The 18,135-nt window shown below is 33.5% G+C and overlaps 1 protein-coding gene across 1 annotated transcript in view; it reads right to left on the reverse strand.

The window, feature by feature from the left end:
• The window catches only part of TPRG1L (tumor protein p63 regulated 1 like), a 229,276-nt gene that overhangs the window by 192,072 nt on the left and 19,069 nt on the right, over positions 1 to 18,135 (reverse strand). The window contains exon 2 of the mRNA XM_044062966.1: positions 1,921 to 2,012. Coding sequence (XP_043918901.1) covers positions 1,921 to 2,012 — 92 coding nt within the window. The remainder of the gene's footprint in view (positions 1 to 1,920; positions 2,013 to 18,135) is intronic.

The raw sequence follows: 18,135 nt of genomic DNA on the forward strand, positions 1-18,135 counted from the left end.
TTGTTGAAGCACCTTTTGATTTAATTACAGCATTCAGTCTTCTTGGGGACACACCTGGCATCTATTAAAGAGACTGATTAAACCCAAATAAAGTTCACCTGTCCTAGTAGGACTTCCCTGACATTTACTCAGTTGCTTGCTACAGCAAAAGCCATGGTTCGCAGAGAGCTTACAAAGCATCAAAGGGATCTCATTGTTGAAAGGTATCAGTCAGGAGAACGGTACAAAAATATTTCAACAGCATTGGATATACCATGGAACACAGTAAAGACTGTCATTAAAAAGTGGAGAAAATATGGGACAACAAAGACTTGGCAAAGAACTGGACATACCTCCAAAAGACGAAAACTGGTCAGGGAGGCTGCCAAGAGACCTACAGCAACACTGAAGGAGCTGCAGGAATTTCTGGCAGATCTCCCGTATTCTCCACATGTCTGGCCTATGGGGTAGGGTTGCAAGACGGAAGCTTTTTCTTACACAGTAAAACATCCAGGCTTGGCTAAAATTTGCAAAACAATACATCAAGTCTCCCAAAAGCATGTGGGAAAATGTGTTATGGTCTGATGAGACAAAAGGTTGAACTTTTTGGCCACAATTCCAAAAGGTACGTTTGGCACAAAAAACAACACTTCAAATCACCAAGAAACACCATCCCCACAGTGAAGCACGGTGGTGGCAGTATCATGTTTTGGGGTTGTTTTTCTTCAGCTGGAACTGGAGTTTTAGTCAAGGTGGGGGGAAATTATGAACAGTTCCAAATACCAGTCACTTTTGGCCCAAAACCTTCAGGCATCTGCTAGAAAGCTGAAGATAGAGAAATTTCACCTTTCAACTCGACAATGACCCGAAGCATACATCCAAATCAACAAAAGAATGGTTTCACCAGAAGAAAATTAAAGTTTTGGAATGGCCCAGCCAGAGCCCAGACCTAAATCCAATAGAAAATTTGTAGGGTGACCTGAAGAGGGCTGTGCACAAGAGATGCCCGCACAATCTGACAAGTTTGGAGCGCTTTTGCAAGGAAGAGTGGGCAAATATTGCCAAATCAGGATGTGCCATGCTGATGGCCTCCTACCCAAGAAAACTGAATGCTGTAATTAAATCAAAAGGTGCTGCAACAAAGTAGTTTAAGGATGTGCACACTTTTGCAACCAGCTTACTGTACGTTTTTTATATATTTTTCCCCTAACAGATTTGTTTGTTTTTCAAGTGAATTGTACAGGTTATAGGTCACATTAAAGGTGGGAAACGTTTTGAAATGATTTATTGCGGTCTATTTTTTTTACATCACAAAAACATGGCATTTTAACAGGGGTGTGTACACTTTTTATATCGAATGTACATACAAAAACTGATTCATATACAAGCACACATACAAGCAGTGGCGTTACTTATTTGTAGCATACCCACACGTGCACAACCTTGTTGGGGGTGGGGGGAAATAGTCCAAGTAAACGATTCCATACATTAATGGTAAGCATTTTTTGAGATCTGTCCATTCCTAATAATTAGGACTCTTTTGAGGAATTATGCCACAAAAACTGACCTTCAGTGGCTAAATAATAACCAATACATAAAATCAAATATGTAAAACAAGGGTAGTCACAGCATGAAATGTGACAAAGAAGCAGTGGGCTCTGTGTTGGACACCTACAATACAGAACTAAACTGTAGATGATTACTTTATTCATAAGTAAATACAATTCCCATCTTAGTTTAAACAGATATCAGAAATTATGTGAGTAAATCAAGCAGTTAAGGAAAGTACTATTAACAGAGGACCATTTAACATTCAAAATAATGCACACACAAGTAACTACTCAAGTTCTGTCACCCTGTAACACATTAAGGTTCCATTCTTAGCACACCACAAACATTTGAAATATTACATACAATGCAACAGAAACAGTTTCTACTTACTCGACCAGAAGCCACACACTCTGCACTTCTCCATCTTCCGTTGGCATAACAACAATTCGAATATCATTAACTGCTTGTTCAATAGTTCCAGGCTAAAACAAAAACAAACAGGTTATTCTCTGCTTAACTATCACATCTTAACTACACTTAAAACCCAGAAATCTGAACTGATTTGTAAACAGGTTATGGCCAATTAAACCAAGAATTCATCAGTTTCAGTCACAACTATTTACCTTTTCTTAACACCTTTACAACCACTTTCTAAAGGACCACTTCTTAATTACCAACCGACTAAAGATATTTAAGTTATTTTTTATATAAAAGCATTTAATCTCCAAAATGGATCAACATTTCTTCACAAAATTTTCAGGGAATATTACTATCACAATCATATGGGTATCCTACCCTCTAAAGGTTCATAGGGATATACTAGGCTAACGAACACCAGGGCCTCTATAAGCCTAGCCAGGCAACCCAACTGAATTGTGTCCTTGTGTATCATGGGCATTCATTAAGAGGTGCTATGTTAGTTAGCATGTTTCTAGAGGTCATGTGTGGGGGGGGGGGGTGTTAAATTGAGCATAGATACGTTCTGCCTATGTCTATCAGAGACATGGGGCCATTCCCAGGGTGAATTTCCAATTTCCCATCCGTCGATCAACGTCATGTTTAAAATAAGGATAGGGATGGACTCTGCCTCATATGGATGGGGAGTCTGTTCCACAGCATGGGGATCCTCTGAGGCACTATCTGTTTCGCCATCTCATTTATGTTGTACGTAAATCTTAAATCCTTGGATCTAGTGGTTCTTATGCGGTTGGTTTTGCAGATATGTAAATGGTCCAGCAGAACCAGATCTGAGAATGGCCGATATGTCAGCCATAGACTGCCCCCTACAACTTACTAACAGGCAGTGTATAGAGATGGGGCTTTAAAGCAATCCATATACAACAATGTGTTATAACCTGGATTCTCCTTTAAGGAACTCTTGTGGGTGTTCAGCTGTTGCACATATCTGGTACATGCCAAAGGGGTCATTACACTGAATGATGGGTTTAATAAGTGCTTAATGAAGTAGCACTACGACTTCCCTGGTCCTGGATGCCATGTCCTTACTTGTAAGTTGGATGACATAGAATGGTTTCCTTACTACTTTGGTCACATGTTGGTCAAAGGCCAGATTACTGACTACATATATTCTGAGAAACCTGAATACTGGTCACCTCTCAGGGGTATCTTATCGATCGAGTAATTAGCCTGGATGGCAGTTTTCCCAAATGGCACGATAATGTACTTCACTGCATTGAGTTTTAATTTGTGACTTTGGTAGCAGTTATTTGCCTGTATTAGCACCTCTTGCAAGATGTGTGTCATGAGGGGAATCTACAATCTCTTCCAAATTTGCAGTCATCTGCAAACTTGGTCAGGCAAAGCCCGTTGACATTGGCCTTTACTTCCAAGAAGTAGATGCCAAATAGGAGCATTCTCAAATCAGAGTTCTGAGGTACCCCAATGGTGACCTGTCTCTTAGGTGGATGGGATCTTACCAATCATGGACTTCCTGGGTCCTGTCAACAAGCTGGCAATCCAGCAAGTTATGCAGGAATTCATGCCCAGTTTGGAGAGTCTGTCAACTATACATGAATGGGGTATGGTGTCGAATACCTTACCAGGCCCAGGTAGGCAGTATGCATGGTTTTCCCCCCTCATATTGCCTTAGTGTCCTTCTCAATTAAGGACAACAGGTTTAGTAGGCATGACCTTCCCCTGACAAAGCCAAACTGTGTTAGGTCCAGTGTATGAAGGCTGCATGTGGCTTGGATCATTTTCATGATTTGTTCCATGGCTTTGCATGTTAGACTAGTCAGACTAATGGATCTGCAGTTTCCAGGTTCAGTTGATAGCCCACTCTTGTGAAGTGGAATAACTGTTGCAGTCCTCCATTCTCATAGTACAAAGCCTGTTTTGAAGTTACAGTTGAAAAGGGACTCAAGTGGTCCTGATAGGTCATGTTTCAAGCAATTTAGGAGGCATCCTGGGATACTGTTAGGGCCCATTAAGGCTGTGTTTTTAGCCTTAGTGAGCACCTCCAGAAGCTGCTCCATTAATAGTTGGGGGCTAATGCTAATAAGTAACTCAATGGGGAGGCATGGTGGGATGAAGTGTGAGCTGAATTCATTAGCCAGCAAATTCACTATGTTGCAAAGCACAGTGAAGATGACATCACTAAACATTAGTTCAACACACTGCTGTGTGCTGCCTTTGAGGTTTCAGACAGAGCTGTAGAAGGCCCTGTGCTGTCTTCAGCATGTGAGACTATCTTGACCTCATAACTGGCCTTGGACTTAATTGGTCCTCTAAGTTTCCTGTTTAGCTTAATTAGAAAACCTTTGTCATTATGGGAGTTGCTCTTCCTGATTTTAGCCATTACTTAATAGGGTATACAACAAAAAGAAAAAAAAAAAGTTTAGGATTCTGCCAGTGTGGTTTGTTTTTAGAGCTTGTTTTGGGCCTCTGCTAACAATTGCGCATAGGCAGCTGTGAACTCAGGGTTGAGAGGGGCACTGAATTTTGACAAACTATCACAGGAACTATTCCAAAGCAAACTACATCCTAATTGTTACAGAGTTTGTTGGGGTTAGAGTTGATTTTTATTTCAAAGGAGACAGCTTTGTGGCCTGACCTTACTACTGAGGACATGATGGGAGGGTGGGTGCACTGGTCTCCCATAATGGAAGTACCAGGGACCAGTATGTTTGAACCTCTGGTGGGTGCACACACCAACACAAGTACCCCTGACCAGACAAAATCTAGGAATTGCTGTGCCTGTGGCAATGTGGGTTCCCAGTCTACAGAGGGTTAAAGTCTCCCATGAATAGGGTATTTGGTTTAACGGTGCATGCCTTCACAAGACCTAGGTAAAAGCTATGGGATTCTCGGGACATACAGGGTGACCTAAAGCTTGCAAGATATGGTGTGGAATTTTGTCTATGGTGATCTGCACTGGGATAAATTCAAGTGCCTCATCCTTTTTAACCAACCTAGAATTACTAATGTAGATAGAGGATGGAGGAGTCTCAATCTGTGCAGCTGAGGGTCGAAATGGGTAGCATTCACTAAAGCTTTGCACTGATGGAGTACATTCTGTGAATTTAAACTACGCCTCAGTGATGGGACAGATTTATATTATTCTCCAGACTGAAGAGAGCTTGTAGGGTGTGGAGTTTCTTGTTTAGGTTCCAACCATTGAACAGTAGCACTTTAAGTTTCTTTGGATTTTATTTGCTAAATCGGTATGTTTGACAATTTGGCACTGTAAGATAGGCTCTGCGGGAAGTAGATAAAGTTTTAGTCAATACTTGGAAGTCTAGGGGAGACAGGTGCAGACCATTTTTTGCAAAGAAATGTGGTTTGTTAACCATGTCCTCCTACGTTGACAAACATTGAATCCCACTAGAAAGACACTAGAAACTAAGCCAATTATTGAAGTCAATCATCTTTTGTTCATACTGTGACATCATCTTCGGTGAAAACAGAATGCTGCTCAGTGCAATGCACATACCTGCTTGAAATGCATATTCAGACAGATCGATAACATCTCTCTTCATATAGTCCAGGGAAGTATATCTCGGGTCATTAACACCCACATGGACTATGACAGAATCATGCTGCTACATTAGCAAATCCTAGCTTCAGATAAGCAATTAACTGTTATCTTCTCATTGTCCAGTCTGGTAAGTGCAGCATCTGTGTGTCATACAATGGAGTCCCCTATGATAAGAATCCTTGGGTAATATGTTTGTTTGCCTTATGGGTTTTATTCTTGGGGCACCACTGGGTGTTTGCCTTATGGGCTTTGTTCTTGGGGCACCACTGGGTGTAGGCATAAGTGTGGTGTTTCGTGCTGCTTTTGGCGAGTGCTTTAAAGAACTGCTGAGGATAGGTGTTGCTGTCTACAGGCTTAGGTGACCTTAGGTGATCTTTGAAGTTTGGGAAGACAGCATTTTAGTGCCTCAGTGTAAGCTGGTCCATAAGTATGGTGGAGGTCGTCTGCATGTTTTTGACAAACCTATTTGTATGCAAGATGTTTGCCTCTAGTGACATTGTGTATGTGCATCTTTCACATACTGTGTGTTTAAGGATTAAACGTCTGTGAACAAGAGACCCACTTGCTACATTGTCTCAGAATACCCATATCTATCAAGCCAGCTATGGAGGCATATATTGCATATGCTGTTGTCGGTTATACAGATGTCGCCTTGGGTGGTCTGTAAGGTTTGACACTAAACTAGGTTAGATTATGCTAAAATGTGATAATAGTGCTGTTTTAAATATGCAAACTAGCTTTTGTAAACTAGCCACCACTCACTGGCTTTGTTTTATCCTCACTTAAGTTACAGGTTTCAGCTCTAAGGGTAGTTTTATACATAAAATGTATTTCTTGTGCATTTGTGTATGTAGATGGTACTGCTAACCTCAATGAAAAACATCAAAAACAATTGCTTGCAAGTGTGACGCTACAACAAAACTTAAACTACCTTGACAAGACAATTTCAAGTATTAGGGATCTTTAAAATGATTGAAGGGCAAAAGTACAGCTGCATCTTAAATTTTAATGCAAATAAATAAATTAATACATGCCATTTCGATGCCTCAACACTAAACAGTTATATGTAGAAACACACAGGGCTACATTCATAAAGGGACTTCAGACATGTACACGTCTTGGTACCTTTTTGGTATTCAGCAAACACCCTTACAAGGTGCTGCATGGTCCTCCAACACAAAGGGCTGGCCCTCATGCTGTGCTGAATGCTAATGGGGCATTCTGTGGGGAGAGGTATATGCTGATTAGTCTTGTGTTCTCTCCTAGGAACCACCTCCAGGAAGGCAACTACACAGCTGAGCAATTCAAAAAAAATCCTTGGCAGTATAGATCAGCATGGCAAACCCCACCACATCATCACAGCAAACCTGAATACGGATATGGTGGGTGGGGAACCACTAGACACCAGGGCCGAGTTTTAAAGTATCACAACAGCACATGTTTTACTATAACAGTATTTATAAAACACGCATAATCACTTTTTTTTTTTTTTTTATTGCATTACTTTTGGTTCTCATTTTATTAGAACATATATTTTGAATGTGTCATACTGAAAAAGCATGCACAATGTACAGGTCTGCTGAAAACTGAATGGCAAACAAAAACAGAGCACCAGATGGCAATGTTAGACTATTGGCGGTACCTAAAATTAAGAACCATATGTACGTAACCGTATTAAACACTACAGGAAATATCATGGAATAATCTGACCCTTTGCTACAAAACACAGTTGGCTGTTAACTTCTGGATTAAAGACAAGCATGATTTTATTTTATATAAAGTAGTTTACTGCACGAATCAAGGGGTGGATGTCATAAGTACAGTGACAATGTATTCAGGAGAATTACAGTTTTTTATTTTTTTTACATGTGATATAAGATATAATGACAACTTAAGTATTTCAGGGCATTACTACACTGAGCACATTACTTCGCTCTACCCACAACAGAAATGGAAATTGTATATGATACAAAATATCAGATGTGGCAACATGGTCTATATATTAAAAGCCATTTATTTCTCAGGTCTCCCTTTTAGGATTTCATTATGAAACTTTCAGGTGGAAATTACAGGCAGTCCCCAGGTTAAGAACGAGATCAGTTTTTTAGTCTGTCCTCAAGTCAAATTTGTATGCAAGTCAAAAAAACGTACATATGGTTCTTACTAAATGTCACTTAGTCAAAATGTTTGCCTCAGACATACTTATTTTACCTTTCTTTGCATATAAAACTCTTTAAAAACACTTCCAAACAAAAAAAAAAAAAAAAAAAAAAAAACAAACATACAAAGCTGGTTGAAGGCATCTCGTTATTAAATGCAGTGTTTATGAGGACTTTTGCGCACACACACACACACACACACACACACACACACACACACACACACACACACACACACACAATACCTCTCAACTGTACAGATTTTCACAGGATGCCCAGATTTTGGTCTATTTTTGGTCTGGTTTTCAAATACTTGCGGTTTTCTGGCAAATTAGTGGTACATCATTACGTATTGCAGTTAGAAAATAATGACAGACATTTGAGTTCCAGACTTCATATCTTTCAGAAAATTCATGTCAATACAAAACCTGTTATTCTATCAACTTTCTGTGTTTGTAAGAGCAATATTTAATTAAAATTGTCCCTATTTTGGGGCATTTATCCCACTATAATTTATGGCTTTGTCCAGATTATTTGCTCTAATAGTTTTAGGGGTATGACACACACCCACACATTCTTGGCCCTACTTTACCTATTCCATAACTAACCCCCTTCCCCTTATGCAACCACCCACTTAACTGCTACCAGAGGATCACTCACTGGCTTTCACTTCACTCTCTCTCATACACAGTCTCTTCCCAGTTCATACCTGCACTTGGGCAACTGTTAACTATTTTAGTTTTTTCATGTTCTTTCGACACAGTGGCAGCTCATTCGTATCTATGGGTTGTCCGCATGGCTGATGTCTGTAACCTGGGGACTGCCTGTATTTCACAACACAAGATTGTTATTCTACATTTGGAATAATCTGACTACATCACTTCAGTTGCTCTAATCTGAGAGATTTATCTATAGCATGTGACAAATGAAAAATATTTTTATTTGGTAAAATATGCAGGATTTTTACTTTTAAAGCAATGTCAACTTGGTAAAAATGTTCTAAGCCATTACCGTAATCAAAATATTCAGAAGTTCAGCAACACACACAAAATTGAAACTGCAGTATAATGCAAAATATCAGGTTCAGGATGAGTCAATAAAACCTCTCAAAACAATGGCTAAGTTGCACAAACGCTCACGTACACACACACACACACACACACACACACACACACACACACACACACACACACACACACACACACACACACACCAATGGCTAAGTTGCACAAACGCTCACGTACACACGTACACACGTACACACACACACACACACACACACACACACACACACACACACACACACACACACACACACACACACACCTTTGAGATTCGTCACACAGCATGCCGGCAGTAACCATTGTGACACTGGCTGCATAATTAACTCAAGACTGCTACACTGGCCTGGAGGGCTCAGTGTAGCACTACGCCAAATTTAATCAAACCATTTTAGCCGCATTAGTCTGCGGCATGTTATCTACAGGACATGGTAAATAAAAATTAAAAAAATATATAGATATTTTTACTTCTGACATGACAACACATTAAAAAGTATTCTAAGCCATTACTGTAATCAGCACACTGCAGAAGCTTAGAATACAACCTACAATGGAAACTGAATAATGCAAACTATTAAAGTGAACACCTATGAACAACTAAATGAACAGCCCATACAAAGAGGCCATGCTCCAATTCCCCGGGCAGTACCAACTGGAAGTTCTGTTACAAAAAGCACCCAAGACTGTTATTCTATGCCAAGATGTTTCAGTGTAGCAATATGCTGAATTTGACAATACCACTTTAATTTCTTAAATATCTGGAGTGTTACCTATGGCATGTGGCACATTAAAAATATTCTTACTGGTAAAATGTACAAGACTTTAACTTCTAACATAGGGACAACTCGGGACACAGTTATTCTAGGCCACTATTGTACTTGATATATTGAACAGAATATCACTCACAACGGAAGCAAAGCATTCAGACTGTGGCAGCAAATGCTTCTGAAACAATGGTCTTGATATCTCAAACCCCACCCCCTTCCCCCACAGATTTCATTATGCAACTTTCAGGAAGAAATTACTGCGAGAAATCTATAAAAATGTCTTAACGACTGTTACTCTACCCTTCAAAGACTAGGCACATCATTTTGCAGAATTTAACCATACTGTTTCAGTTGCTCCAGTCTATGGCAGTTAGTAAATGGAAAAAGAATGTATAATTTCGGATATATCAAAATTTTTACTTGTAATGTAATAACTCAGTAAATTATTCTAGGACATTATTATGCTTGGCATGCTGCACAGAAATTTTTCAACAGAATACCTATAATGTAAATGGCGTAGCATGCAAAATATAAACACACACTGCGTCAGTGAACACATCAAATGTAATGGATATGCAGACTTTATAAGGCCATATCTCGCACTAATATTGCACTACAAAAGTTTTGGATAGTAAACACCAAGTTCAGCTACAAAATCAATTAAGACTGTAGTTTCATCTTTTGGATTGGAGTATTAAACGCTAAAATACATTTGACATCTCAAAATAAGACATGTTGGCCATGGCATGTGGCAAATGTTTTCCTGGTAAAATATAGGATGAAATTACTTAAGATAAAGGCCAGTCAAATTAAAAAAAAAAAAAAATTAAAAAGTAAAATGACAGACCAACACAGCAATAAAACTCTTCAGCTTTAATAACGGTAAGGACTTTCATACCACAGGCACTTCCTCAGACCAAAAAACAGGTATAATAATAAAACACATATACTATATAGATATATATAGATATATATATATAGATATATATATATATATATATATATATATATATATATATACATACATATACACATATATATACATATATACATACAAGGTTTATATATATATATATATACACACACACATACATATATATATATATACACATATATATATATATATATACATATATATACACACACATATATATATATATATATATACATATATATACACACACATATATATATATATATATATACATATATATACACACACCTACTATATCTACACACATACACAAACCACACAAAAACAGACATATTTCCCACATACATTATACACAACCTATTTTATCACATATTACATACTTTTATTCACACAACACATATTTATTTTTTTTTATTATATTTCTTTTTTTTATATATTATATATTTTACATACATATATAAAATATATATATTTTATATTTTACACACACAAACACAAACTATTATTTATATTTTTCAAAATATTCACACAAAACTTTTTTTTATAAATATCTTTTAAACATATATATATATTATAATACCAACCAAAAAAACCACATATACTCTATTCTACAAACTACACAAACACAACACATTCATCACAAAACAAATACACATACAAAATATCCAAAACAAAAAAAAATATTAAAACACTATTTAAATAAAAAACAAACACAACAAAAATATATACTATATATATATACATATATATATATATATATATAACATATATATATATATCCCTATATATATATTACATATATTAAACAATCACATATATATACACTATCAATATATATACTACACACACACTATCAAATATAAATAACATAAAATACAACAAAAACACAATATATATACAAACATAATAATCACCCTGGACAACATACAAAAAAACAAACACAACACAACATATAACAAAAAACAAAACAACCACAAACAAAAAAAAAACAAAAAAACACACAAACACAAACAACAAACAAAAACATACACAAAAAATACAACAACAAAAAAAAAAAAAACAAACACACATTACACATACACACACAACATATATTTTTTTTTATATATAAATACATATATATAAACATATTTTTTTATACTTTTATATATATACACTATATAAAACATATATATATATTACATATATATATAATATATATATATATTATACATATAATATACTATTATATATAATACATTTTTATTATATATTATAAAATTTATATACATTTACATTATATATACATAATATAAATACTTCTATACACATCTATACATATATATATACTGACATAAACACATACATAAACATATATTTCAAAAAAAAATTATATATATTTACATACAACATTTTAACAACATACCACAACTCCAACAAACCACATAATATATTGTACATTTATATACCCTCTTCACTATCACACATACTCACACCATATATATATACTACACACATATATTTATATATTTAAAATATTTTTTTTACCACATACATATATTTTACATATTATATTATTATATATAACACAACATATATCATACACAAAACACATATATAATATCAAAAAAAATAAAAAAAATATATATACAACTTTACACATATATCAACATATCAACAAAACAATATCATCTATTACATAAAAAAACAAACAAAACACATAATACTGAATATTTCCTCTATCATATCACAAAAAAATATCCCCCCCACATATCCAAAAATATACAAATATCCTATAATATACACTATTCACCTATATAAAAAAAAATAAAACACCACCCCCAAACAAAAAAATACAAATATATATATACATATATTTAAAATTCATATTTTATAAATCAACAAAACATATTTATTTCTTTAAATAATACAAAAAATACAAATATACATATTTATTTATATTTATTTTTAAATACATATAATTACATAAATTTTAATTTTCTTTATTTTTACATATTCACAACAATTTATACATATATTTTTATCAAAACACTATTCTCATATATATATTAAAATAACATATCACAAACTAATCACTACATATTCTACAATACAATAACCCTCCTCATACTTCTCTCCTAAAACTATAATAACTTTTATTCAACCCATTACAATAAACAAAAAATTATTACAATATTTATAAATATAATATATCATATATTTTAAACATATACATATAACATATTTAAAATAAAATAATTTTTTACATATTCAAAACAATATATATATCTAATATATCTTATCACTTTCTTTTTCACACTATATCACCTATACAATATTATATCACATATAAATAAATATACATACTACTATAACTTCTACAACACATATATACATATATATACACACCTCATATTGTCTTAATCATAAGCCACTATCACTTATATAATTACACTATTTTATCAAATATTTTATAACCATATAACTAAACCAATTTCTACACTTATATACATAAACACACACAACACACAACACACATATATACTCTGGCAATAACCCAATACACCACCCACATATTTTACATATATATATTCTATACATATATCTATATCTTTTATACATATTAAACATTCATAATTCTTTCTATACACCATATTATACAAATTTTTATATGTGTGTGATATATAATATAAAAACACCTATTTATTATTTATTTTATATACACATATATATATTTAACACCTATTATAAAAAATTACACACATATATTAATTTTTAAAAATACATATATATTATTACTTTTCACACACCTATTTCTCCACAATATTTTATCTATCCACAACACACTCTTTTTCTTAACAACATTTCATCACCACCTCACACTCTAAACACAAAAAAACATATACACATATAAAAACCACATATATTATCACACACACACATATATATATTTTTTCTATTTAATTTCACCCTACATATATTTACATATATATATAATATTTTTTATATATTATAAAACATATTTTATATTTTTTCTTATATATACTATATACATATATATTATTTCTAATTTTTTTCCTTTACAAACAACACCTATATTTTTACTATACAAAATACAAACATATACATACTTATAAATATTAACACAACACACAAACATGAACACAACAAGCACACACACTTTTCTCACTATTTTCCCCCCCAACCTATAACCATAAAAAACCCACACATATAAAATATCACAAAAACAAAAACAAACAAATAAAAAAACATATAAAAAACTACTTTATTGTTGTCTTTTATATTATTATATACATATATATATATATATATATATATATATACATATATATATATATGCATATATGTATGTATTACATATATATAATATATATATACATATACATATATATGTGTATATATATATATATATATATATATACATATATATATATATATATATATATATACATATATATATATATATATATATATATATATACATATATATGATATATATATATGTATTAATATATAGAGTATATATATATATATATATATATATATATATATATATATAGGTTCATAGGTTCATATAGGTTCATACTAGGCTATCTGCCCAGGGTATTTACAAGCCTAGTCTATAGCTTTGTGGCTTACGCCACCCCTTTAGTATGGGGAACTATACCCATTATTTGCTGTGCCTCTGTTGAGCAGTGACACTGAGGTAATCCCTGGGGTATATCTAAGCATCTCCACATCCATTGGTCAAGATTTCTTGAACAAGGCCAGCTGAGGTGCTCTTGGCCTCACATATACCGGGATTTTGTTCCCACAGCATAGGGAGTCTTTTGGGTGATGAATCTATCCCTCTCCAGCACGCCCTATTAATAGCCGTGGTCGAGGTTTAAGTCTCCCGCCTCTTGTGGCTCTGATGGATCTAGATTTTTGAGGTGAAGCATATTCATCAAATCTGGGTTTGACATGGCCTTTGTATGTTAGGCAAAGGTCACCTCTGAGCATGTGTTTACTGAATAGAGCTGGAGTTCTTTCAGTCGGGCAGCATAGGACAGATGTTTGAGACCCTTTATCCTTTGGTGAGGAACTTTGTGGCCTCTCCAGCTGCTGCAAGTGTCGGGTCAGATACATTCATCGGGGCATTGTACTCAATCATTGGTCTGATGAGTGATGAGTATAGGGAGACTATGACTTCCCTTTGATCTAGATGAGAATCCTTCATGATAAGGTGGGCAATGTAGAAGGTCTTCCTAACTACTTTAGCTACATGGGTGTCGAATGACAGACTACTATCAACCTGGGTCCCCAGGTCCCTGATAACTTCTTCTGTACTCAGTGGATTGCCACCTATTTGGTAGCTAGGTAACCTTGTTTTTCCCGGAAGGGTATGACTATGCATTTTTGGCATTTAACTTTAGGCCATGGCTCTGGCACCAGTTATCCGCTTCTGTGAGACCCTTCTGAAGGATATCTGTGTCGATAAGTTTTCTACTATGGGTTTCCAGTTTGCAGTCATCTGCAAACTTTGTCAGCCATAACCCTCCTGTGTTTGCTTGTACTTCGAAAAGTAGATGCCAACAAGAGTGGGGCCCAGACTGAGCCCTGTGGTGGCTACACCACTTCTGTATTGACAGGCTTTGAGTCTGACATGGCGCCAGCAACTCTGACCCTGTGGGTTCTGTCACTCAGCCAGTTTGCAACCTCATCTTGTGATGTATGGGTTAACATTTAAGCTGATGAGTTTTTCAATGATACCCGAAAGTGGGGTATTGTATCAGCACCTTCTACAGATCGTAGGCAGCTGTGCATGGACTGCCTTTCCTCATCAATGGCTTTGGTGACTGTTTCGGGAAAGCTCAACCAAGTTTAGAAGGCATGATCTGCCTTTGACAAAGCCAAACTGATGGATCCAAAGTCTAAAAAAATTCCTATGTCTTTATTTATGAGGTCCATTATGATCCCTCTCCATGGCTTTGCAGATAAGGCTTGCCGTTTAATGGGCCGTAATTTCAGGTCAGGGTCGGAGGCAATCCGCCTTTGTGAAGTGGGACCACAGTTGCAGTGCGCCACCCCTGGGTACGTATCCAGAGGTAAGGTATCTGATAAAACAGCTGTGGTCCTAGCTGTGGGTTCCTCGCTGAGTTCGTGGAGCACACAGCCGGGGACACCCAAATAGGTCCCATGGATGCTGTGTTTTTGCTTTGAGAGAGCAGTTCACTCCCCATGCTGGAGGATGTTTGGCATAGGGGCTTCGCAATCGCCAGTATGATATCTCCTCCCTTTGGGGAGAGGGGGGAGAAGTTTGCACCTGAACCCGTCAGCCGCATGTTGGCAATGTCTGTAGGATCGTGCAGTAACAATCTTCACATCATTTTGAACTAAGTTCTTGATAATAATCTGGGAGTTTCTCTCCAGGTTTCTAACAAATATACAAAAGAAGGCCTTTATGGATTGTCTTTGAGTCTTTAGCTATTTTTCTCTCAAAATTTGTTTTTCTGATGATTTACAGAGCTCTTAGTTTTTACTTATAGTGATCAAGGGTGTCTTGTACCTTTTAAGGATTTTGCTCTATCTTGTGTGTAGCTCTCCTTTTGTTGTAGAGTTTGTTTATGGCTGGGTCCACTCAGAGTGGACGCTTGCCTTTGGTGGCTACAAAGAGAGTCTTTGTTTTATTTGGGATTGCCTTTATCCATGCAGCCCTGCAGGTGCTGGTAGAAGGCATTTGTAAGTGATTCAGCGGCTTGAGTACTGTTTTCGCCGGCTCGGGGGCCTTAAAGGAGACCACACTAGTCTTTAGAAGTGTGAAGTCGGCCGAGAAGTTCTTACTGTGGTCTTTTTATTTCAGGTGGGGTGGGATGAGGACCTCCAGCGAGATTAGTTTGTGATCTGATCTCACCAGTGAGGGGTATATCCGTGTTGAACATTGTGCTCCCATGTTCGTGATGATGAGATCAAGCATTCTTGTGGGATGGTGACTAGTTGTTCCATGGCATTTGAGTTTATGAATTCCAGGAACTTTGGGCTAGGGTGTTTGGGCTTTTATTAGTGTTCTATATTATAATTTTCTCTATATATTTTCTTTTTATCTCACTTTTTTTGCCATTTTTTTATACATTCCACTATTTCTACTACAATTTTATAGTTTCCCCCCTTTTATTTATTCTAAAGGGGTTTTTTTGTTTTAAATAATTTCCCCTTTAATATTTAACCATATTAAAATTATCCTATACTTTTTTAAATTTTTTTAAAAAACCAACCCCTCTAATTTATTTTTTTTCCTTTTTTGTGATTTTTTTTTAAAAAAAAAACAAAAAAAAATCTAAAAAATAAAACCATAAAATTAAAACAATTTTTTTAATTTTAAATTATTTTTAAAATTTTTATAAAATATAATATATTTATACATTTTCTTATAAATATATTTTTTTTATATTCTATTATTAAATTTCCTTTTAATTTAACAAATTTTTATCATTATAAAAAATAAATTTAAAATTTAAAATTTTTTTTAATTTATTCTATTATTTTTTAATTTTTAAATAAAATTTAATTTTACATAAATTTTTTTTCAAATTTTTAACAATTACATATTTAAAAAACCCCAAAATATTTTTATATATACATTTTTACATTAATTTATTTATAATACAAAATTATATATATTTTAAAATCTATCCCAAATTATATATATATAAATTCACATTAAAATATATAATTTATACAAAATATATTTATATTTATATTTTCCACACCATTAATATAAAAACCAAAACCAAAAAACCCCAAAAATATTACAATTTAAAAATTTTTTTTACCAATTTTTTAAAAAAAAAATTTTTAAATTTAAATTTATAATTTAACAAAATTTAAAAATTTAAAATACAAAAAAAAAAAAATTTTAAATTATATAATTATATAATTAATATACATAATTATTAATAAATATATTAAATTTAACTTATTTTTTATTTTCACATATTTTAAAAACATTTATATAATTAAAAATTTATATTATTATATTTTATAATTTATATTAAAAATTATTATTATTAATACATATTTTAATAAAAACAAATATAAAAAAAACACTATAATTTTAAAAAAACATAAAAAACCCAAATATACAACAAACACAAAACAATAACATATTAAATTTTTACCAATATTAAATAACCCCAAAAACAAAATAATTTTTAACATATTATTAATTTTTTAAATATATATTAATACATATTATATAATATATAAATTAAAAATATATATATAAACATTAAATTAATAAAAATTATTATTAACACTAATTTATATAAAATATATAAAATTTTTACAATATATATCACATATTTATAATATATTTTAAAAAAATAAAAAATATATTCAAAAACCACAAAACAACATATACAAAAAAAAAATTATCCCAATAATAAATACACACACAAACATTTTTTTTCAAATTTTTATTTTTAAAAACCCCCAAAAAAAAAAAAACAAATTTATTACAAAAAAAAAAAACACAAAAATTTTTACATAAAAAAAAACCCCACATAACAACAACATATATTATATTTTTTTTACATACATACATCTCATAAAAAATATTATAATCACCCACAATTCACACAATTAATATACAACCAACTTATATTTTAATATTAATAAATAATATATATATATATAAATTATATAATTT

This window comes from Protopterus annectens, chromosome 2.part1 (genome assembly GCF_019279795.1).
Source record: "Protopterus annectens isolate FY-2018-M chromosome 2.part1, PAN1.0, whole genome shotgun sequence".
NCBI lineage: Eukaryota > Metazoa > Chordata > Ceratodontiformes > Protopteridae > Protopterus > Protopterus annectens.